This window comes from Neoarius graeffei, chromosome 22 (genome assembly GCF_027579695.1).
Source record: "Neoarius graeffei isolate fNeoGra1 chromosome 22, fNeoGra1.pri, whole genome shotgun sequence".
Classification (NCBI taxonomy): Eukaryota; Metazoa; Chordata; class Actinopteri; order Siluriformes; family Ariidae; genus Neoarius; species Neoarius graeffei.
The window spans coordinates 11,044,861-11,070,703 of NC_083590.1; the positions used below are offsets into that span (position 1 = coordinate 11,044,861).

The following is a 25,843-nucleotide window of genomic DNA, read 5'->3' on the forward strand; positions in this document are numbered from 1 at the left end:
TACACGCAGCCAGGTATCTATAAAAATAGATATTTATTTATGCGGTTGCACCCATCATTTACACGTAAACGGAGGTTTCAGTCACTGAAAACGGCTGCTTTCGAAAACTCCAGGCAAAGTGGAGATTTGTGAAAACTCTGTTTTCATGCCTGCGTATAAATAGTGGAAAACGGAGTTTTCTCCGTGTTATGGGGAAAATGGAGTTTTAGCATTGTGATCTGACGGTCCCTCCTCCTTGGCTTTCAGATCTCTGGTTGGCTTTCTATTTGTTTGACATGTTTTTGACAGCCTTCTCTGGCTGTTTTTGAGCATTTTGCAAACGGAATTATTTTCTAGTACGGGGAGGAGAAGATACCCGTTTTCATAAATACCCGGCTACGTGTAAACGAAGTATTGGAGTCACCAGTTAACCTAACCTGCATGTCTTTGGACTGTGGGGGAAACCGGAGCACCCAGAGGAAACCCACGCGGACACAGGGAGAACATGCAAACTCCACACAGAAAGGCCCTCGCCGGCCACGGGGCTCAAACCCGGACCTTCTTGCTGTGAAGGTGACAGTGTTAACCACTACACTACCATGCCACCCCAGCTGTGACACTTTCACTAAAAAACTGAACCAGAAGGAAACTAAAAATCGTTTGTAGTTAATAGAAAAGCTACTTTAATTCTAATACTGTTTTCTTTACCAGCATTAAATGGGTTTTTGTTGAGTTTAAATGTGTTCAGTTCATTAAAAGTGCTGTAAGATGTACTCCTCTTATTAGATTCCCTCACCGACTGAAACTCCTCCACTTCATGAGCTTTTCACACACACTCCATTACAGTCCCAGTAAACTTTAAATCACCACATTATGTGATGAAGGAAAACACAGGTTTGATATTCCTCATATTATTTCTGCTGGGAGAAAGTAATAAACAGGAAATGACGAGCTGGAAATAAAATGTTTTATAATTAAACTCCCCCAAACTCTCTGAGTGTTTAATAGATGAGAAACTGAAGAGAGAAACTCGAATATAGAACACACAGCCGATAAACAGCAGCTTTACAGGGAAGATGATTTCAGTTCCGCAGTTTTACTGCTGTTTTTACACAAGCTCAGTCAAATACAACCACATTTCTCTCCAACACAGCACTTACGTTTACTCAGCACTCCATGCTGGGCTTCATTAATCTCACCGGTTCTGCCTGGAGTTGCAGTTTTCTTAGTTTTTCCAACAGCAACAAAATGGCGTTGAGGCTCAAAGATCAAAGATTGTTATCGATACTCCTCTCTAAAACACACACACATCTGGCTGCCTGCTGAGGGAGAAATATGCCACACCCTGCTCTGTACCTGCACTCAGTGCTCCAGAATCTTTGCTGGGGGGGACACCCATGAAACTCGAGGTCTGCAACATTCCTGAGAGTGCAAGTGTAACCATGGGAACAGGTGTCACAACCAGGGGGATGGGGGTGTTGGAACTGAGATACAGGTGTAGTTAGATTGACAGAATGGCTATCCAGCCAATCACAGCCAATTCATTGGAGGCAGATAAGAAAGAACAAGTTCAAAGTCCACTGCCATATACCGGTAGGCCACGTATCTACCCTTACATACGAGAAAAAAACTTGAAACTGTGAACAAATTTAAGGTCTGGAATGATATTTTCTCAGGCTGTATCGATACTGTAGTCAGTAATGTAGACTTTCCTTCCCAGTGGTGTTTTACTGAGTGATTCCAGCTCACATTATCCATGGAAATATATAAATATCCTGGAGGAGATGGCTGGGTCAATCATCAACCAGCTAGCTAGCCAGATGTTAATGCTGACCGATGGTGTTTGGGTTTATGGAGTGAGATAGCACTGCCACAACAAGAGAGCAAGTTCAACTGTTAGTCACGTGTTTTTGAGCCATCTCTTGTCCCATTGCATTTTACTATCATAGAATTGTCCCATCAGCAACAGTTGTTCTATTTCATGCCATACTGTATGCCTGTAATTATTTGTAATTAATTGCAGAAAAGAAAATGACAGGAGTACTGACTCTTTTTTGAACCTGATGATGATTCAGTTCTCATTGGTGTGTTTTTGCATTCATTCACTTGTCTTATGCCAGTGAATGTTGAAGTAATGGAAGGCTCCTTGTTTGGTCATTTTTAAGTTAAGTAACTCATTCCTTATGACTGCTATGTTCTGCTTGTTTAGGATGGACAGTTACAGCAGGAATCAACCTCAGTGAGACAGGAGGGAGTTACCAATAATGTTGCACAGGTGAGCAGATAAATAAAATGAGGTTTAAGATCTGCCCTCATCTTTCAGGAAAGCTTCTAGATACAGCATACTTCAGCAGCACACTAAAAACATCCAGTGGTGAAAACAATCCAGCAGCTGGTTCCAGAAAACATCCCAGAATTATTTAAAATAACCCAATAAAATGGCCCAACAGCCTCAACACAGCATTTGGCTTGAAAAAACAACCACACACATGCTTTCCTTATTCTAGGGACAGAAAGTTGTGTGTGTAAAAAGAAACCCACCATTCCACCGATTCTGATCTTTCGCCTCCATTGTCAGGAAAGGCAAGCTCCAGCCCTAGAACACATCAACCACTTTTAATCGTTTATAGAGCCCCACTACAAATCCAGGCCACTTTAATTACCAAGAAAGAGAATAACAGTGCTGTCAATAATAACAATCTCACATAAAAGCTGTTTGTGAAAAAGACAAAAGAAGGCACACTGTGACAAATTTCTGTAGTTTTCACAGCATTTTTACTGTATAATGAACAAATGCTTCCTGTAGAACCTGTATACAGTACATTAGGGGAGAGTGGGGTAATGTGAGACATCGGGTAATGTGAGACACCCCTTGTATCTAGGCAACAGAACACAATTGTGGTCATGTGACCATTATGTTTTCAAGCCCCTCCCATTCCCCCCCTTGCCAGGAAGGTGAAGTTGGTGCTGTGGTATGTTTTTTTTCACAAAAATGTGTTTTTTGCATGTAAAAGTAAATTTTCTTCCTATGAACTTGATCAACTATTGTGTCAAAGCAAATTGATTCAGGTAGAAAATATCATACATGTTGATGAACTTCCAACATGGAAAACCATGTGATTGATGCTAGTTGAAGATTAGCCTGAATTGCTAGAAATGTTTGTAGTGGTTCAGTGTTGGTGGGTGGAGCACAGAGGATGGCAGGACAGAGATCGGGTTCCCCCCTTGACGGGAGAGGAAGTCTGCCACGACCATCTGCGCCCCCGGCCTGTGGACCACCTTAAAATTGAAGGGTTGGAGTGCCAGATACCAACGGGTGATCCGTGCATTGGCATCTTTCATGTGGTGGAGCCACTGGAGGGGCGCGTGGTCCGAACAGAGGGTGAAAGGGCGCCCCAGCAGGTAGTAACGGAGGGCGAGGACTGCCCACTTGATCACCAGACACTCTTTTTCTATGGTGCTGTAGTGCCCCTCACGCACCGACAGCTTCCTACTGATGTACAGGACGGGGCGGTCCTCCCCCTCCACCTCCTGGGACAAAACCGCCCCCAGCCCTCTGTCCGACGCATCGGTCTGCAACACAAAGGGGAGAGAAAAGTCAGGGGAGTGTAAAAGTGGCCCCCCAAACAGTGCAGTCTTTACCTCAGAAAAAGCCCGCTGGCATTGCTTCGTCCACTGGACCGGATCTGGCGCCCCCTTTTTAGTGAGATCAGTCAGCGGGCTGGTGACGTCCGAATAATTAGGTATAAACCTACGGTAATAGCCAGCCAGCCCCAGGAACTGTCTCACCACCTTTTTGGTCTTGGGCCTCGGGCAGGCCGCAATTGCTGCCGTCTTATTAATTTGGGGACGCACCTGCCCGTTGCCCAAGTGGAAGCCCAGATACCATACTTCCACCCGCCCAATCGCACACTTCTTTGGGTTGGCTGTGAGCCCCGCTCACCTCAGTGACCTAAGGATGGCCCTCAGATGTTCGAGGTGCCTCGGCCAGTCATTACTATAGATGATGATATCATCTAGATAAGCGGCAGCATAAGTGGTGTGGGGACGGAGGACTCTGTCCATCAGCAGCTGAAACATAGCGGGCACCCCAAACAGCCCAAATGGAAGGGTGACGAATTGGTGTAAACCAAACGGTGTGGAAAAGGCCGTTTTTTCTCGGGATAGTGGAGTCAAGGGGATCTGCCAATATCCCTTCGTCAAATCCAGCGTTGAATAAAAGCAAGCAGTGCCGAGTCGATCGAGCAACTCATCAATACGAGGCATTGGGTACGCATCGAATTTAGACACTGCATTGACGTTTCTATAGTCCACACAGAACCGGACCGACCCGTCGGCCTTGCGTACCAAGACCACCGGGCTGCTCCAGTCACTGTGGGACTCCTCGACGATGCCCATTTCGAGTATGGTCTCAAGTTCTTCCCGAACCACCTTTTTTTTGTGTTCGGGTAGCCTGTAAGGGCGGCTACGCACTACCACCCCTGGGGCGTCTCTATGTGGTGCTCTATGAGGTTAGTGCGACTGGGCAGGGGCGAGAACACATCCGAAAACTCGGTCTGCAACTGGGCGACCTCCGTAAGTTGGGTCGGGGAGAGGTGGTCTCCACAGGGGACCGGAGAGGTACGTGATGCCAATGCCCCTTTTTGAACCTCCGGCCCCAGCTCCGCCTTCTCCGGAACCACCGACACCAACGCCATGGGGACCTCCTCATTCCAGAGTTTCAGCAGATTGAGGTGTTAAATTTGTAGCGCCCCACCCCTGTCCATTCGTGTCACCTCGTAGTCGACGTCCCCGACTCACCGTGTGACCTCAAAGGGTCCTTGCCACTTGGCGATCAATTTGGAGCTCGATGTGGGCAACAGTACGAGTACCTTATCTCCTGGTGTGAACTCCCTAAGGCACGTACCCTTGTTGTACAGGCAGGCTTGCCGTTCTTGGGCCTGCCGCAAATTCTCCTGGGTTAGGTTGGTGAGTGTGTGGAGTTTTGCGCGCAGGTTCATAATGTATTGGATTTCGTTCTTACTTTGTGAAGGTCCCTCCTCCCAATTTTCCCGCAGCACATCTAGAATGCCGCGCGGCTTACGCCCATATAATAATTCGAACGGGGAGAACTCCGTGGAGGCTTGGGGGACCTCTTGCACTGAAAACAACAAGGGCTCGAGCCACTTATCCCAATTACGTGCGTCCTCACTTACGAATTTTTTAATGATATTCTTGAGGGTGCGATTGAATCGTTCCACTAAACCGTCCGTTTGTGGGTGATACACGCTGGTGCGGATCGGCTTAATCCCCAATAACCCATAAAGTTTGCGCAGTGTCCGTGACATAAATGTGGTGCCTTGATCAGTCAGAATCTCTTTCGGGATTCCAACTCGGGAGATAACGCGGAAGAGCGCCTCTGCAATACTGTGTGCTGAGATATTGCGCAGAGGCACTGCTTCCGGGTATCGTGTTGCATAGTCCACCAGAACTAATATAAAGCGGTACCCTCGTGCTGACCGATCTAATGGCCCGATGATATCCATCCCAATCCTTTCGAACGGGGTCTCGATTAATGGTAGAGGGCAGAGGTGGGGACTTGAGACTTGGGGACTTGGACTCGAGTCGACTCGAGTCACTGTTTTCATGACTTGTGACTTGAAAAAACATGAAAATACTTGAGACTTGACTCGGACTTGGAAGTTTAAGACTCGGGACTTGACTTGACACACGATGACTTGAGTGACTTGAGTGTTATTTCCATCATGTTTTTATTGTGAAAATAAAATGTAATATGCACATACTTCAGTAATTTTGATTGCACTGCCGTTGCGTTGTCACCGCCCTGTCCATCAGGCACGTTCTCTGCATGGGCTATATACCGGCACGCCCCATGCCACGATGTGTTCACATATTTCACATCATGTCAGCCATCCCAAGAGTAATCACTTTCAGCTTCAAGGGCTACTGCCTAGAAGGTAAACAACGAACAGCGCAGTGCAAGATTTGCAACGTGACGATTTCTGACAGCCAGACCACGACCTCCAATTCCGTCCGGCATTTGAAGATCCATTCTGCCCAGTAAGTTTATTAATGTGTTGTTATTTGGTGATAGCAGCTAAACTCCTCGTTAGCCAATGTTAGCCACGAGAGTGAGCGGTAGGAGGATTTTAGCCGTTGCAGATGTAGCTAGGGATTCAGTTTATTATTGTGAAATTCTTATGTGAATGCTGGTAAGCAATGTAGTTACGTCAAGTTTAATGATATTGTATATCAGTAGTAGTAAGTTGATTGTGCACTTTGCAGTCGTGATGCTGAATAACATAAGCAGCTTCCTACCCTGTTGTTCTGTTTCAGGGTTAAGCTAATGGTCAGCTTGTGAACATGTACACGTTCATGAGCAGTACAAATTCGTGTACGGTAAGTGTGTTCGTGTACATTAGCCAGACTGTCCATAGGGCATAGAGGCAGGGGAGTTTATCATAGCCGTTTGAAATAGCAGTGCAGCAACCTGCACATTTTTTTTCGTCACACTACCCGATCAAAAAAGAAAAGAAAACTCCGTCCCACTGCCTATCATGCACTATTGAAAAAAGCGCCACAATTTGGATTCCCCGGCATGCCACTCGCTGTTTGAATACAGGCTAGCAGCAATACTAAACTCTGCAAAATAGGCTGACTGTGCGCGGGAGTCTCGGTTCCCGCTGTAACACAGTGTTATGAAAATAAATTGTGCAGTCATCCAAACCATGAATTTACATTTAGTATATCAGGCTACCAGGCCGCCAAAACAATGGTTTGAATGACTACAATTTAGAGAGCACAACTCTGTAACTGAACAGGTGCATTGGATATTTCCCAGTGAGGTAATTTAAAAAGTCAAGTTCAAGGAAAGATGAATCCCGCGCACTGTCCTTTCCGTATTGTTCCCGAAACGTTGCACTTGTGGTAAGGAGGACAGTGTGTTAGCCACGACCGAAACGCTGTGAGCAAAGTTCCTGTGGAAAGGAATGCACGGGATGCATATTTCATTTAACATTTATTTTCGTAACAATCTATTATAGCGGGAACCAAGACTCCCGCGCCAAAGTCGTTCTATATGTTCCCGCTCCGCACAGGCTGAGGCAGCCTCGGAGAGGGAGAGAGCGAGAGAGCGCTTTTGCACACACCTCTGTAGCTTGTCATATGGGGTAAGATGATGTCACTTTTGCACGGGCGAACAGGTCTTCTTTTTGAGACCTAAATTATGTCTGACACATTTCTCTATCCTTTGGGTTTTTTTTTTTTTACTGGCGCAAACATACATCGAAGTCACTTCAGGTTTCTCCACGTGTATCTTATTAATAATAATCATCTCATCTGACGTGATTAGAGATTGGAGGAGCTCATGCCCCTGTTAACCCAAGGTGTTGTCCTACCCTCTTTTAACTACGCACATAACAGAATGCCAATTCTCTGTTTATTTTTCTTGTTGGCTGATGACAATGTGAGAAATTTAGTTGGCTTTCAATCTTGCAATCAATTTTGCCATCAATAAATAACTTTGACATTATTACTGTTTTGTTTTATTCCATGATGTATTTTACAGAACATGAGTATTTAAAATGCAAATATTTAACAGGTTGGGCACATGTGCCAGGGATGTTTACTGACATTTACTTATGTATTGCCTTTTCAATGTATTAAATTCATATTCTGCTGCTAAAATTATGCCAATATGCCTAAGGTGACTTGACTTGACTTGACTTGACTTATTATAGGACTTGACTTGACTTGACATAGCCTGTGACTTGACTTGACTTGACTTGACTTGACTTGCCCAAGACAAAAAAGACTTGGGACTTACTTGGGACTTGAAGGTTAAGACTTGAGACTTTCTTGAGACTTGCACATGTGTGACTTGGTTCCATCTCTGGCAGAGGGTGCAAAGGCACTTTTGGAATGGCCGCTGGATTTACTAACTGGCATTCGTGGCACACCGTACACCACCTACGAGCATCGCCGCGAATCCCCGGCCAATAGAATCGGGCCATTATTCGGGCTAGTGTCTTATCCTGCCCTAAGTGTCCAGCCATGGGATTAAAGTGAGCCGCCTGGAATACTAATTCCCGGCGGCTCTTTGGAATTAAAAGTTGCATGACTCGCTCTTTAGTTTGAGTGTCCTGCATCACTCGGTATAACCTATCCTTCATAATCGCGAAGTAGGGGAAGGGCGGGGTGGCGTTCGGCTGGAGCGTTTGACCATCGATTACTCTCACTTGGTCAAATGTATGTCGCAGAGTCTTGTCTCGTGATTGCTCTAATGGGAAATCTGCGAGGGATTCCCCAATAGAGAGAGGAGGGGCTGGCGGCTCCTCACTCTGATGCGGAGATGACGTAGATGGCTCTGTGACAGCTGCTCCCGCCAAAGCGACACCGGGACCTCCCCCTGTTAAATGGCAGGACCCACTCTCTATTAAGCGTGTCATTAAACCCCGAAATCCCAGCCAATCAGTCCCCAAAATTAAAGAGTGGGTAAGGCGAGGATTAACTGCCGCCTTCACTATAAATTTTTCCCCTCGGAAAAAAATGTGGACTGACACCAAAGGGTAGCTGTGAACGTCCCCATGCACACACAACACCTTCACCCCCTGTGTTCCCCCCAATGCCTCATTTTGCACCAGGCTTTGGTGAATTGAGGTCTGATTACAACCAGAATCCACCAACGCCTGATATGTATCCCCTTGGATACTCACCGGTATGCTATACACTCCGGCCCGATCGAGGGCGGCTTCTGGTGCATCAGGGATCCGAACCATCGCGCCCACCTCCATTGCCATGCACTGCTGTTGGAGGTGGCCCAGTTCCCCGCAGCGCCAGCAAACCGGCCCAGGCTTCCTCTCTGCACGGGTGTTCTGGGGCTCACTCACCTGAGGGGGGGAGAGACAGACACAGAAGGGAGAAACGGGAGGGCACCGCGGGTGCGGCGGGCCGGCTGGGGTTGTGCCGGCCCCCGCCTCCGCGGTGGGGGAATGGGGCAAGGACGGGACACAGGAGGAGGGGGAGAGAGAGAGAGAGAGAGAGAGAGAGAGAGAAGAGGAGAGGAGAGAAGAGAAGAGGCAGTTTGCTTTCCTGCCGCCGGAACAGCCGCCAAATGGTCGTCCGCCACACTGTAAAAAATGTCCGTAGAATTAACAGTGAATTTATGTAAAATCATGACATAAAAAAACTGTAAATACAAAAACAATGAAGCAGTGTGTAATTTACATCAATATACTGTAAAACTCCTAACCAAATGCCACTGTTAATTTAACAGTAAGAATATGTTGAATTGATCATATTTTTTTGTATAATTTACAAATTGTTGTAGTTTAAACACAGACAAACTGTAAGACTAAAACAGAATGTGATGGTTAAAATTACATCATTGCCCTGTTAAAAAAAACAAACACATGCCCACCATTGTGGCTCAGTCAACTAAGGCGTCATACAATGAATCTGGGGACCTGGGTTCAATTCCGACCTGAGGTCATTTCCCGATCCCTCCCCGTCTCTCTTTCCAGCTCATTTCCTGTCTCTGCACTGTCCTATCCAATAAAGGTGAAAAAAGCCCCCAAAAAATTCTAAAAATATATATCTGTCTAGTAGATCATTGCTTGTAACCATCATTGTTTATTGTACAATGAATATCCGTAAAATTAAGAGTTATGTACTGATTATTGTACATTGAATACCTGTAAAATTGAACATTTTCAAACTGTTGTTTTTACAAGTGTTGATATACCTTACCGTAAAGCCATATACACTGTCACTGTATTTTTTACGGTGAAAAAATGGCAACCACAGCTGCCAGTTTTTCACTGTAAATTTGACAAGATTTTTTTTTACAGTGCAGCTCGATGGCCTGATCCAGCGACGCCGGGCGGTGGCACTGGACCCACTCCGCGGTTTCTGTCGGCAAGCGCGCGAAGAACTGCTCCAGCACCACCTGATCGACGATCTCCTCGGTGTCGCGATTGTTGGCCCTCAGCCACCGCCAGCAGGCGTCCCGGAGTTGCTGGCCAAACGCGAACGGGCAGCCGACTTCCTCCAAGCGCAGAGCGTGGAAGCGCTCATGCTGCTGTTCGGGGGTGCACCCCACACGCTGGAGGATGGCCCGGCAAAGGTCCGCGTAGGCCAGCTGGCAGTCGGCGGGGAGCTGTAGCGCGACCAGCCGTGCCTCTCCCGTGAGCAGGGGGAGGAGGCGTGCTGCGCGCTGGTCCATTGGCCACCCCGAGGTCTCCGCGAGTTGCTCAAAGAGCGTGATGAAAGCCTCGGGGTCATCCTGCGGGCCCATCTTTGTCAGGGTGAGGGGGGATGGGCCCGCGATGGAAGCGTCGGTTGTCCCCGCCGACGCGAGGAGGTGCCGGAACGCCTGTCGGTCCTCTTGCTGGGCCAACACCAGGGCCTCGAAGAGCTGCTCCTGCTCCTTACGGAGCGTGACTAGCGCCTGGTGCTGGCTTTGCTGGGCTGTGGCGAGGGCGTGGACCAGGTCAGCGAACGGGGAAGACTCCATGGAGCTGTTTGGCATTGGTGCTCCAGATCCCGGGTTTCAGCACCACTGTAGTGGTTCAGTGTTGGTGGGTGGAGCACAGAGGACAGCAGGACAGAGATCAGGTTCACAATAGTGTTTATTTCTATACTTTTCAGCCTAACAACCTTTACTCAAAAATAGAGACACACACGACTAGCGTCTTGTCCGGGGATGAGCTCCTCTGCTCTCTGCTCTCCCTCCCTAAATAGGGCGCGGTCACTGGGAAGACACACACAAACACAGGTTAATTGCAGTCACGTGTAGTGATTCTGCCACTTACCTTCCCTGACTCCGCCCTCCTGTCACAGACTGGCGCTTGACCATGCCCCCTCTGCCACAATGTTGTTTTTTCTAAAATGGCGGCTGTGGGGTAAAGTGAGACAAATTCTGTGGGGTAAAGTGAGACACTGTCTCACTTTACCCCACCATGAAGCACAAGTTAAGTTTAGTCTTAAACATGATCCGGATGGTCCACTCCCTGCAGATGAACCACCTGCTGCAGATGATCCACTCAGTGATGCTAATCCATCCACTCTGCGTGGTCCACATGGATGTGCCTCGCCAGCTGACTCAAATGTTCCCAGCCGACCTGGATATGTGTCTCCTTCTGAAATCCTACCACTTCCCAAATGTCCCCCCAGAGCACAAACCAAAAGAAAGCGTGTGAAGACAGCCATCCTAACAGATACTCCTGAGAAGCAGACAATAGAAAAGGCTTATGAAGAGAGACAAAAGAAACTGGCAGAGAAAAAGCAAAATAGCAAAGGAAAAGTGAAAAAGAAAACACCCATAAAGAAAATCATAGATAGCAGCTCTGAGGAGAGTGATGTCCCTGTCCCACTTGATGATGAGAGCTCTGAGGATGAGAGAAGTGATCCTGGAAACACAGATCTGAACGTGGGTGACTTTGTCCTAGTTAACTTTGCAACCAAACACAGGAGTCTCCGTTACGTTTGCATGGTTGAGAAAGTTGAGGATGACGAAATACGTACACAATTCCTCAGAAGAATCCAGGGAAACAAGAAACAATGGGAGAGACCCATGTTTGCTATAAAAGAAAATGATGTGGCACATGTTCCTAAAGGTGATGTGGTGAAGAAGCTGCCTCAACCTAATAGACCTGGAGGAACCACACGGAGAGAGCAACTCTTCACCTTTCCCTGTAACTTTCAGGGCTGGAATGTAGAGTAGGCCTTGTTATAGAGTATGAGGCTGATGTTCTAATCCAGGTGGGTCTAGCCTGTGTCCTGAGTCCCAGGCTGTTCTAGCTGGTTCTGATGGTCCTATGTTCTGAGCCCCAGACTGTGTACTAGCTGGTTCTGATTATGGGTCCATGTTCTGATCCCCAGACTGTGCACTAGCTGGTTCTGATTGTCCTTTGCTCTGACCCCCAGACACTAGCTGGCTCTAAAGGTCTTGTGTTCTGACTCCCACACTGTGAATGTTAATTAAAACATTTTGAATTATATTATGTTGTATTTGATTTACTTTTTAGGACTTTGGGTTACTTTCCAGTGTTTAAAAAAAAGTGCTTAATTGACCAATCCCCATGATTCTGATACTAGTCTGACATTAGTTTTGCAATGTGTGGTTGTCCATCTAGCTGTCAGGATTCTAATTGTTACAACATGTGGTGTTATGGTAGTTTTAAAATGGAAAACGTAAGTGGATCAGTTTACCCCCAACTGGTTCACTTTACCCCCTTGATTTCTCTGGTCTGTCTAAGTTTACCCCTGAGCTGGGGTAAAGTGAGACACAAGACCACTTTTTTAAAAACAATCATATTTTCATTGTCCTTTGTCCTGAAGACATTCTGATAATTTCCATAGCTAGGAAACATCCTGAATTAATAAGAAACGTGTAAATTTTACTGATATATCATTTTAGCTTGGCTAGTGGGGAGCAAATGTAAAAAATGGCTCACATTACCCTGCTCTCCCCTACTGTAGATCTGCAAAGCATCATGGTCTAAATTCTTTGGTGGGTGAATTCTACAGTAAATAGATTTTTCCTGTGAAATACAATGCAGTAATTTTTAGCAGGATTTTTCCCCACCTGCTTTTCTTCATACAATTTTGTTGCAAGAGCTGACTGATAAGATTCCACAATTTCTTCAGCCTTTGACTTCAGTAAGGTAACTTAGCTCGTTATTCTGTAATTGTACATTAATTTAGCAGTTTTCAGGTTCCCTGTGTGTGTAACTTTAAAAGTGCACTGGGAGAGAGAAGAAGAGAGACACGCCTTTATTAGCTAGTCAGCTAGTGTGTATAATATTATCAAAATAAACTATTTTCACATTAAATTTTTATAGATTTTATTATCTGGTGACATTTAGTGGATAACGTTATCAGTTTGATGTGAAAGTAACATTATTGGATAAAAGACAAATTAGAACTGTGTGTGTGTGTGTGTGTGTGTTTTGTATTCCATTTGTACTATGCATGTGTAGAGTTTATGTAGAGTTTATGTAGTGTACTCAGTAGTAGAAACATATTGTGGTATTTCTAATGGGAAGTAAGGAGTCAACAAAAATAATCATAGAGCCGTCAGTTTCATCTATAAATTTCTACGTCAGTGAATAATTCCTTTCCTTCCACTGCAGGGAAGAAGATTGCAGCCCAACCAGAGGATTCCAGCCCAGGAAGAAGAATCCAGTCAGTGTTGGACATTTTCCATCCATCTGTAGCCGCTTATCCTGTTCTACAGGGTCGCAGGCAATCTGGAGCCTCTTGTGTTAGACATTTTATAGTTTAAAATTCTACAGTTTTTGGTGCACATGTCAGTTCTGTGTTTTGATCACAGAAATATGAATGTGATCGTTACTGCAACAGCAATTACACTACTGTGATTATTACTGGAATAACAGTTACAGTATTTTATAGTTACTGTGATTAAATTCACAGTAAACATACAACATACTACAAGTGACTTGACATTTCAGTGTTCTTTTTACAGTATTTATTACTGAATATAATAATAACTATAGTGTTTGATATATTTTTTTAAATTCCTTATGTATAAACAAACATTCTGTTAATTGAATTTAAAACAATTTGAAAATAATCAGTTGTTTTTTGAATTATATTAGAATTTGAATGCATTTTTAATAATTAGACTCCTCATCTCACCTCATCTACCCCTTGACCTATGGGGTCGTTGGGGCATCATGGATGCTTGGGCTACAACCCTCCTCCAACCCAGGCACTGTCCCTTGTAGTATAATATTTGTTAGACCGGCTGCACGTGTGACATGGCCATACCATTTCAGTTTTCTTTTCTTAACTGTCATGAGAAGGGTCTCATGTGGTCCTATAGCCTGTTCAACAGTCTGGTGGATAGTTTCATTCGTGATGTGGTCCCTGTGTGTCATAGACGTCGCCAGACCCATTTTAGGGTAGCTCCAGCCACCCTATCTTATGGCAAAGCCACCCTATATTTTTTGCCCTTTTTTAAATTATTTATATTTTTATTTTTTTTCCCAAAAAAAAAACAAAGGCAGTAAAGCACTGAACATGAGCCATCAAGAACGCAAGTTAATCCGAACAACAGTTTCTGCTTGCTTATTTATTGTTTAATGCAATATTATTAATATCGTTATGATTCCTCCTCATTGGCTCTGTGTCAAGCGTCACGTCGAGTGGTAGGCTAGTAGGACTTAAAAAACTACGCGGGCATTCTGCAGCAGGCGCGGTGCGGGCTTCCATTGAGTTGGGTTTGCAAAGAGTCAGAATTCTATGCTTTCATTTGCAGACACACACGATGAGATTGTAATTTGATGTCAGTGGTTTGCATTTGCTTAACTTTACCTAGGCTATATTGAGTCTTCTGTAGAATGTTTACATGATGATTTGTGAAGCACTTGCCCTCAGTTTGCGCAGGAATGCATGTCACCTACCATTGTTTTTTTCACATTTTTGTAGTTTAGCTGGTGAAGTTGCTTCGGCAAGCAATTAAATGATGAAAGCAATTTTAAAATAGAATAGAAATGGTGGGAAGTGTGTCCCCAAGGTGTGATGCTCTTGAAATAATGAATTGATTGACAGCCTTAGTAGGTGCTCTGAAAAATGTTCGGCGCGCGCTGTGCGCGCACAATACCTTTTCTCCTCTGGGTGCTAAGCTACCCCTGTCTCTCAAACCTAGTGACGTCCCTGCTGTGTGTTATACCGAGGATTGTCCTGTAGCACCTCATTTCTGTTGCTTTTCTTTGTAGGTCTGCTGTGAGTGTCCACGTCTCGCAGCCATACAGGAAAATGGATAAAGCAAGTGATTGTAGGAGGTGGATCTTTGGTCCCAACTGGATGTGTTTATCCCTCCATATGGTTTTTAGTCTTGCTACAGCAGATGTCATTTGTGCTATTCTAGCCATGATTTCTGGTTTTGACCCTTCGTCGGATATGATGGAGTCCAGGTACTTAAACGTTTTCACTGGTTCCAGTGTTGTTCCTTTGATTTTTACCTCAGTGTGGAACCCATGTGCATTATTTGTTCAGCAATTTTGTCTTTTCGGCACTTATTTCCATTCCGTTGGCATCTGAGGTCCTGTCCAGTTTTTCCACCAATGTGTTTAGCTCATCCTCTCTCCCTGCTAAGCCATTGATGTCGTCTACAAAACGCAAGTTTGTGATCAGCGTTCCTCCTAATGAAACTCTACCGGCGTGGTTTTCTAGAGCATCTTCCATTATTCTTTCCAGATATATGTTGAAGAGGGTAGGGGAGAGGAGGCATCCTTGCCGTACTCCTACTGTGGTGTGGAACCAGCTGCCAATATTCCCGTTCAAGTGCACGACACTTGGAGCCTTACTGTACAGTTGTTCAAAAACTCTTATAAGGTTTTCGTTGATATTATATTTCCTCATAGTGGCCCAAAGGGCTGCATGCCATACCCTGTCAAAGGCTTTTTTAAAGTCAATAAACATGTGATACAAGTCTTTTTGTTATTGTAGGTGTTTCTCACATAGTAATCTCAGATTGAAGATTTGTTCTGTGGTGCTTCGTCCTGCCCTGAACCCTGGCCTGTTCCTCGGCAATGGTGGACTCAGCGATAGGTTTTAATCTGTTCAAGATGATCTTCAACATAACCTTACTAGGGTGACTTATCAAGCTTATTGTGTGATAATTTTGACATACTTGTAGGTTCCCTTTTTTTGGCAAGATTATGATCAATTATACGACAACATGTAATAAATATTGTGTATCACACAAAATATCTCAATATCTTTAAATAATGTTTTCTTAAATGTCACATTTTGTTTTTTATGTAAATCTGTCCTGATCAATGTATTTAAGTTTACAGGTGATATGATCATATTTAGGTTGCATTATTTCTAAAACAAACAGTTATAAACCTGCAACACAGCGCCTTCTCTGGCCACAATAGTGCACTGGCGCCATCTGCTGGACAACTGCTACTACTACTATTATAATATAAGATTTCCCTCCAGTTAAACAGCTCAGTGTTTTTTATAAAGTCTGCTTAGTTTTCAGCTCCTTTTAACATTAAATCTTCCTGTCTACAGGAAGTGTGACTGCAGTGTGAGGAAATGAGGCGACAAAATGGACCAGTTTCACAGCAAACAGTGAAGTTTTATTAAACATCTGCAGGATGATTAACAGAGAAATATATTTATATTTCAGAAATACAGCAAACAATACGGTAACTCTCCACTTCTCAATTACATCACATAACTCATTTCAAAACCAGTAAATGTTTTTTCACAGGTTGACCTGTGAAAAGTCATACTATGATTTTTTTGTTGTTTTCTTTTGTTCCGTCACATTTGTTTTATACTCTGTTGTCTCATTGTCCTTCATGTTACTTAATTAACCTAACGTATAATTTACAAGTGCAATTATTTTGTAATGCAGATTATACCAAAAGTCAATAAAGGGAAAAACAAATTTAAACAGATAAAAAGTATGTCATTCTTAAACACAAAATTATGAATAATAAACTGTAGTGGTAGAAGAACAAAAAAAAAAAAACACTTTGGGATGTGCGGTTATAAGAAAATAATCAGCAATCAGTGTATAGCAGTAACTCTGCTTCATCACACCACCCGGTCATTAATTATTTTACTACAACACCACATCACCCACAGTGTTTTATTTCTTATATCATCATTAGAGTTATAAGATCCCTAAAGCACAACACATGATGTGTTTCTGCAAGTGAAGTAAAGCCCACCAAAGCATCTCTGCTTCATGAGAAACATTTTCTTTCTGCAGTAGTCAGTGGAGGAATCAGTTTTAGGTCTGAATATAGACTCCGAGGGATTGAGCTACAAAATTCATGTTAAATACAAACTTCATACAACAAAAATATCTACACTGTTTTATATAATTATATTGATTTATTCAAAGTGTATTTCACTATTAGAATTATGCAAAAATACTGAAAGCAGTGTATACTGAAGTAAAAGCCTTGTAGTGAGAGTCTCCCCAGGGGCCTGAAACTGTTCCTGTCCATTTCAGCTCCCTCTTCCACTAACCACATCTCCGAGTCTCTTTCATTTGTTAGAACTAAATGACTGACGTGTTTACGAATGTGTTGTCTGTTCCCCAACATGGAAATGCAGGAACACCAGAGTCTTCATCACACACACAGATGTTAATCAAACCTGAAACTAAAAGAAAAACATCCAGATTAATCCCCACACACTGGACTGTGGTACTTCATGACCAACAGCATGTAATCATCTCTGCTCCAAGAGAAACATTATTATCTCCTGTTTATAATTTAATTCAACATTTATTCAGTCTTTATATAATATCTGTGTTCTAACACTGAGCTCCAACAAATGAGAACTTGCATAAGATCTAACAGGAAAGTGAGCAGACGTTTCCCATCACATCACTGCTCTTATCCAATCACACGCTTTGGAGCTTTTTAAACAGTAACTAACACTGTGGTGGGTTTGATCTCTTGTTCTACATGTAGATTTAAGTGCAGACTTTAAGAAGAAGCCGAGGTGAATTTTACAGGAACGACAGAAGACACGGTGTGGAGGTGGAGAGCAGGAAGGAGTGTCAGAGTGAGTCAAGTGGCTCCTTAAATCACATATTTGTGACAGTGTGGCGTTAAAGATGATGATTTTACTGAGTTTTGAGGAGAGTTGAGAAGAAAGTGTGCTGCTGATCAGAAACAGGGAAAAGCCGAGATCATCTTATTCAGACAAAAGCAGCAGGATGAAGTCAGAGACAGCAGGGTGTCACAAGGAGACGAGGTGTCCATTTACAATCACTCTCATGCACTCAGACGGGACATTTTGGAGACTGACTGACTCCATCTTCTGCTTTCAGATGAATTTTAAATCAATTTTACTGAACAACAAACAGCATTAAAGACAACTGGGAGGAAAAAGTCGGATTAAATAGAACACAGTGAAAATTTCTAAAACTGGCTTCATTTCATGGTCTGGTCATGTGACATTTACTGAAATTAAAGAAAAATGATAAAGAAATTAAATTATTATCCCCCCAACATTTGCCTAAAAAGATTATTACTTACAGGAGTCTCTGTAGTTTGGAATGTTTAAGAGCAGCGAGCAGCTTCTTTCCTGAGTCTCCTATTTTATTCCTCATCAGATCCAGGTCTCTCAGGTGCGAGGGGTTTGATCTCAGAGCTGAAGCGAGAGCAGCACAGCCTTCATCTGAGACACCACAATTATACAACCTGCAGAGACACAATGACACACACTTCAGTGCCTCAGTTTATGAACATCAAGATTTGTTTTCTGTGCCTTTAAATTACAGAGAGAGAGAGAGAGAGAGAGAGAGAGAGAGAGAGAGTTTGTGTATGTATCCCATGGATGTGGCTTTTCTTTCACCATTCCATATCAAGGAAGTAGCTAAGCTGAGAGCAGAAGAAGGAAGTTACAGCTCACGAGTTACAATCAGAAACAAATTTCAGAAATTAATGTAAATAATCAAACAGGGCGGCATGGTGGTGTTGTGGTTAGCGCTGTCGCCTCACAGCAAGAAGGTCCGGGTTCGAGCCCTGTGGCCGGTGAGGGCCTTTCTGTGCAGAGTTTGCATGTTCTCCCTGTGTCCACGTGGGTTTCCTCCGGGTGCTCCGGTTTCCCCCACAGTCCAAAGACATGCAGGTTAGGTTAACTGGTGACTCTAAATTGACTGTAGGTGTGAATGTGAATGGTTGTCTGTGTCTGTGTCAGCCCTGTGATGACCTGGCGACTTGTCCAGGGTGTACCCCGCCTTTCGCCCGTAGTCAGCTGGGATAGGCTCCAGCTTGCCTGCGACCCTGTAGAACAGGATAAAGCAGCTAGAGATAATCAGATGAGATGAGATAATCAAACAGAACTTTAGATTTACAATTTATCTGAAATATTGCCAGATTATTCCACCACTGCAGGCTCCAATATGTTTCGGTTTGAGATGTCAATCATGTTCTTTCCTGATTTATTGAATGGCAATCGGTTACAAGGCTCCACCCCTTTGAGAGATTGACCAATCATAATAAGGAGAAGCCGTGCGTCCAGGCGGAACAAAAAGGGGAAACAAAACCCACATTGTCCAGTCCACAGTGAGATTTTTCCCCCTGTGAAAACACACTCGCCCACACTCCATTCCCTCCCAGTGAAGCGGTGCGTCTGGGCGGGGCTCAAAATGATGAGATAGACACTTTGGTGAAATAAACAGTGTGAGTTTAATGAAGAAACAGCGCAATATTGCAGTGAGATACTCCATCAATCTGATTCACTACAATACTGAACGACACCAAGACTGATGAATAAAATAGACACTTTGGGAAACGTTTCATTGCTGCATTTTAATGAAATGTGAGGGGAAGCCGGGCTTCCAGTGTCGCCTTAAAGCAAATCACCACTGACAGAGATGGACTGGAACATTATTAACCATTAACATTTATTATTATTATTATTTTTATTAAAATTCAAAATCAACAAAAAGATTGTTGCCATGGGTTCAGTTTATTGGAAGTTCTTTTCTCCTCCTTTTTAGTTTTTATTAAAAGTCATTTTTTTTAATCTATTTCATTTTTTCACTGCATCAGTTCTCTGGCAGTAATGTCTCATTTTAGTTTTTAAACTCTATATTCCTGAGATCATTTCCACCATGTCACTGCTGCTTTTAAACCCTGCAGCTCACACAGAGGGCAGTTAGTTTGAGTCTCAGGTGCAGTTTGTGTGATTAGTTACAGTGTTGTAGTAAATTTCACAGTGAGTTCAGACACATTGCAGTCGGATCAAGTCCCGTTTTGTACTGCAGCTTCTCACATACGTCCATCTGACCCAAAGACTCTGTGACAAATCATCAGTGTGCAGTGAACAGAAACAATCTTCCTCCTCAGGACACTGATGATGAAGCTAAAACCTCTGCTTCAGTCTCACTATTAGAGAATGGGTCTTACTGAGGAGCAGGTCATGTGACTCTCAGAGAGATGATCTTACCTCAGTGTCTCCAGTTTACAGTGAGGATTCTCCAGTCCAGCACAGAGACGCTTCACTCCTGAGTCTCCCAGATTATTATTATTCAGATCCAGTTCTCTCAGGTGTGAGGGGTTTGATCTCAGAGCTGAACTCAGAGCAGCACAGCCTTCATCTGAGACACCACAATACCGCAACCTGCAGAGACACAATGACACACACTTCATCAACAGATTTCCATCTTGGTGTAATAGTGGTTGTGAAGATGATGTCTCTCATGTTGGACTGTCTCTATTCTCTTCACCAATCACAAGCTATTATTAATAATGACTCAAACATTCCCACTGTTACTGACATCAAGTTTACTCGAGGTGCAAATGATTCAGCAAAAAGTCAATAACTTAAAGGTTTAAGTGAAGAGTCAGGTTTTGTAGAATTTATCTCTGCTTGACTGGATTTTTAATGATCACATATTTAATTGTAAAGACACTATTTCTTTAAAGTAAAAGTGACTCTGAGGAGAAATGATCACTTCATGACTAATATATTTGTTCTGCATGTTTTACTTTTACAGAAAAGTTTAATTGATAAACAAGACTGTATACAACTATTAACTGCTGCTTTAGTGAGTTATTGTGACTCTCAGAGAGATGATCTTACCCCAGTGTCTCCACTTTACAGTGAGGATTCAGTGAGAAAATGTGTAATTTTGGGAGCTGTTTATGATGGAATCAAGAAGATTTGGTACCAAAAGAACATTTGGGATATGAGAATAACAGTTCAAGCCTTGCTGTTGTTAAGATGCATTGTACGCGATCCCAAGAAAGCATTTTTCAAAGCAAGATGGCCAAGTTTTTCTGTGATTTTTATCTGCATAAATGTGTTCGGGGTTGAGAATTCAGTGTAATTTTGGAATCGTTATTAGAAGGAGAAAGCTGAACATGCGCAAACAGTAAGTAAATCGTATGAGAACTCGTGTATTGCTTTTGGAAGAGAATTTTAACTTGTATGAAGTTAAAACTTAGTGATTTATTTTATGAGTATAATTAAAAACATCGTTATATAATGTGTGTTTTGTTGTTTTGCTTGAAATCTTTAATTCTCGAGTTCCATATTCTCCAGTTTGGGTCTATATTATTAGCATAATAGTCAAAGTGTAAAATTCATTCAAAAATTTAAGAAAAAAATGTATGCATTTTTTAAAATATTGAGCAAAACTTTTGTTGGTGAGCGGCTTTCATGTTACTCGTTACATCGGAATTTAGCTCAATTTTCCAAATACTAAAATCACTTTAAAAAAAAAAAAACCTTGATTATATTCCTGACTTCTGGTAACTGGTGTGAGCCGTACCGATTTTATTGCCCTCTTCGTTGTTACATATTTTAACAATATATATACACGGTACACAGCTTGTACCCCTGGATCCTGCACCTGATAATGGGTTTAATCCTGCTGATCCACTGAGCTGCTTTTGTAGATCTGGCAACCCTGTTCAGAGCAGTGAGACGGAGACGCCCTGAGAGAATATTTACCACTTTACCCATTTATTACTCTATTAGACAGTGGCAGAACAACTGCACACAAGGCCCCGGGCAAAACATCAAATCAGGGCCCCCCATGGCGAAACTGCAAACAAACAAATTAGAAGGCTTGCAGCATATAGGCCTACTCAGGCTATATCTAACAAAAAGCAGTTTTTAAAGGTGCCCTTCCACCAAAAACGTTTAATACTGGCTCTTTTTGAAATACCATAGTTTACTCTGAGTTGCATATGCATGCTGCATGTGAAAATGTAATTCTAATCCCATTCCCTGTATTATCTGATGAAAAAAAATAGTTGAAAAAACGAGCGGATCAAAAAAAGCCATACGAAGTGACGTCACTTCGAAAATTAGTATTCATGGCCTCGCCCACCTTGGCTTGCGACCGCCGACAGGAAGAAAGCGCGAGGAGAGAGATGTAATTCGCCCCAAGGAGCGGCGTGGTGCTCCACATCAGTTTTGTTTCTAACAGTGGCTCCAGCCCGACTTTCCACGCTCATAACTCGGGCAGTGGAGGTCCCAACCTCCCCAGACTTGGCAGCCAGCGGCCTCTGCCCTCTCCCGAACGAAAGAGTGCTCCCAGGGCAGGCTCGCTCCGTGCCACGGGATGTAATTCGCCCTGAGGCACGGCGCGGTGCTCCGCATCAGTTTCGTTTCAACAGCGGCTCCAGCCCGACTTTGCACACTCGTAACTCGGGCAGGGGAGGTCCCAGCCTCCCCAGACTTGGCAGCCAGCGGCCTCTGCCCTCTCCCGAACGAAAGAGTGCTCCCTGGGAGGGCTAGCTCCACGCCTCAGGACGTAATTCACCTAACCCTAACCCTAGGTCCCAGCCTCCCCAGACTTGGCAGCCAGCAATCCCTGCCTTCTCCTGAACAAACCAGCGCTGCCAGGGCCAGTCAGCTCCCAGCCAGGGGACGTTATTCCCCCCCACACACCCCGAGGCGAGCTCCGCTCCGTGCCTCGATGAGAGCCGCTGCCGCAGGGAGTATTCAATTAAATAAATAAATAAATGAATGAATGAATGACTCCCTCTCAGTCGCTCGCGCACACATAAGCGTTCTGGTTGGGGAGAGAGCTCCCTTCCTCTGCTCTCCCTCTCCTCTTATAGGGCGCGGTCACTGGGGAAGACACACAAACACACATTAATTCCCATCAGTTGCAGTGATTCTGCCACTTACCTTCCCTGACTCCGCCCTCCATTCGCAGACCGCCGCTTGGCCACGCCCCCACTGCCACATCTACACTGTTATTGGTCAAAACATCGATGTCAAGACCATAATAGCCAATCTAAACAGTTTTTACAAAGACACCCACATCCGCTTGTTCTGACCAACTGGAGGTAGTGTCACAGTGCTGTTAGCCAATCAGAGGTAACACATTTACTAGGGTGCATCAGTTGGCCTCACTTTCATAAAATCTGATGCATTTTTGTTTGGGTGTTCCTTTTCACCAATAAAGACATCCTGTAAAATTTTTTGACCATATTCAAAAGTCTAATGGTGGCACCATGAGGTTCAGTTTTTGCCAAAAAAACGCTTATTTTATGTTTTCGCGTAAGGTTTGAATCACCGCGGGCACAGATAGAGGGTGGGACGGGTGGGATTCGTCCCACCCAGATTTAAATTCACCTCGTTCGGTCCCCCCCACTTATAGGGAGGAAAAAACGTCTATGCTGTCTTTCTTTGCATAAGGCAAACCTCATGGAAAAATCAAAAGACTAATTACTAGGGCTGCACAATTAATCGAATTTAATCGAAAATCACGATTTTGGCTGCCACGATTAAATTAAATGAAAATCGCGATTTATTTCCATTTAAAATGCGAGCTCTGCTGCATATCTGATCAAGCACTTTTTGACCAGTACTCCGCCAAACCATTAGGGGGCGAACCGACGCATGTAAGGTTTCATTACTCCGCCTAAATAAGCAAGCAAGCCAAGTGCGCAGAGCTTCGTTGCAGCGGTATCTTCTTCAAGGGGTGATAGCGTGAGAGTAGGTAACAGATTGAGGTGAGAGAGAAAAGCTAACTATGTCAGAACAACAGACTATTTAGCACTGGAGGCAATGTTGTGACCTGCCTTCGCTCATGTTTAAAGCCAGAGCATGTTGATAGGCTGCTCTTTCTAGCTAAAAACTTGTAGGCCTCACTCAGTATAATGCTATGTAATTGTTGCAATTGAGTTTTCAGTTCCTTCATCCTTTGGTAATTTCTTGGATAAATTTCATTTATTTGTCATTTGGAAATCAGAATTTCTCTTTTAAATTTCATTCTGCACTGAAAGCTGTTCATATTGTTTGTTTGAATATAGTGAAATAAAATTTAAATGATTTCCCTAACATCAAGAATAATTGTGATTAATAATCGTGATTACAATTTTGATCAAGATAATCGTAATTATCATTTTTTCCATAATTGTGCAGCCCTACTAATTACCATTCGGTTTATTGAGGTGCACAGCAGTACATACATAGTTGCAACAACTCACATAAAACAAAACAAAGACTGATATTCGGTTGGTTGAGTTGCGCAGACTGCACAGGTTGCGAGCTCGAGCTTGGTTGCTATGGTTACCCACAACAAGTTTGACAGGCATATCGGGGACAGCTCCTAGTTTAGGACCCCAACACAGCATGATGAAGGGTGCCAAACCGAAAAGGCAGAAAACGATTGCATTGTTTTTTCAAAAAACAACGACTGTAAGTAAACTGTGCCTTACTTTATCATATCACCTAGCAATTTTTTGATAGTCTGTTCAAAGTAATGTCATAGTGAAAGTAAAATTGTACGGAGTAGAGATGCCTTTCTGGTAGCCTCCTTCTTTCGGTGGTAGCCTGTAGATACAGTGCTCAGAAGGCAGTTTTAAGGGCATCAGAGTATATTCCTCGCACAACACATGTTGGGGTTGGGGTTGGTTTGCTGGCAGCTTTGTCCCCCCCAGTTCAAAAAATGTATCTGCGCCCCTGTGAGTCACAATGTTGGACTCCATTTATTGATTTCTTGTGACCCAGAGATCATGTTAAGAACCTTTGAAAGGCATTGAGAAGCATTAATGTGATTCATAATACATTTGTATTGTTTAAAAGTAGTTGAACAATGATTCAATGAACAGCTAAAACTCAAACTGTGCTTGATAATATATTTAGAATATGTACTAAAAATGTTATTTGGTATACTCTATAGGGTGCCATAATGTTTCATGAAAAGTGATCGAAATTTTGTCAAGTCATAAAATAGCAGCTTTTTCCATAACTTTGAGCTCCTGGTGCCACCATTAAACTTTTGAATTTTGTCAAAATATTTCACCCAGTGTGTTTTCTTACCAAAAGGAACATAAAAACAAAAATGCATCATGATTGGAGGAACTTTTCATTTTTAGGGGGCAACTGATTCACCCTAACGTTTACTGATTGCTGTTAGCCAATCAGAGGTAACACGTTTACATGTCATGAATATTAATGAGTAAGAGCTGAAAGCCTGTCGTTCTCCTGCCACCCACTCCCCCACCAAACTACAACAGCCTGAAACAGGAGAACCACAGCATTTTTTTCACCAAAACCGGCTCACAGGGCATTCATTCAGACTAGAGACCACCGCACAATTAATGAAAAAAACGATGCAAGGGGACCTTTAAGAACGTAGCCTTTGGACCTTGCCATGGCAAAATTGCAAACAAACAGAAGGCCTGCGGCATATAATCAGGCTATATTAGAACAGAACTTGCTCAAAGTTTTATTTTTTATTATTACAACCCCGATTCCAAAAAAGTTGGGACAAAGTACAAATTGTAAATAAAAATGGAATGCAATAATTTACAAATCTCAAAAACTGATTCACAATAGAACATAGACAACATATCAAATGTCGAAAGTGAGACATTTTGAAATTTCATGCCAAATACTGGCTCATTTGAAATTTCATAACAGCAACACATCTCAAAAAAGTTGGGACGGGGGCAATAACAGGGTTTCCCCAGGTTTGACCACCATAAATTTAAGACTTTTTTAAGACCTTTTTAAGACCACTTAAATGAGAATTAAAACCTACATCGCAGAACACCAGATCAAATTCCCAATAATGACAAATGTTTCAAGTAAAAATACTTTTATTATAAAGGTTATATACTTAAAAGTCATTATGTGCATTGCTTGTCGAATTCACATTCAAGACAAGCAAGACCGAATTTTGTTATGTAAGAGGTTTTGTTTTTTCCACAGGAGAATGTTGTAGCGACTTCCGAGTCTGGGAACACAGCCTTAAAGAGTTCGCTTATGCCCTCATTCGAGCTGTACAAGTGGTGTCCCGTAATTGTTTTTAAAATCCAGAGCACGAAGTGTCGGGGTTCCACCAACACCCATCATGCCACTGCTCGGCCCTTGTGTTGTTGCTAGC

At 43.3% G+C, this 25,843-nt stretch overlaps 1 protein-coding gene across 2 annotated transcripts in view; it reads right to left on the reverse strand.

The window, feature by feature from the left end:
* Positions 1 to 25,843, reverse strand: part of LOC132870622 (NACHT, LRR and PYD domains-containing protein 12-like) — a 327,744-nt gene that overhangs the window by 28,347 nt on the left and 273,554 nt on the right. The window contains exons 14-16 of one of the 2 annotated variants that reach the window (XM_060904347.1): positions 19,936 to 20,109; positions 18,018 to 18,182; positions 16,089 to 17,133 (exon numbers count right to left, since the gene is read on the reverse strand). In XM_060904347.1, coding sequence (XP_060760330.1) covers positions 17,118 to 17,133; positions 18,018 to 18,182; positions 19,936 to 20,109 — 355 coding nt within the window. In that variant the 3' untranslated portion in view covers positions 16,089 to 17,117. Of the gene's footprint in view, positions 1 to 16,088; positions 17,134 to 18,017; positions 18,183 to 19,935; positions 20,110 to 25,843 lie in introns of those variants that run through there. The other variant, XM_060904348.1, reaches the window with a different exon arrangement.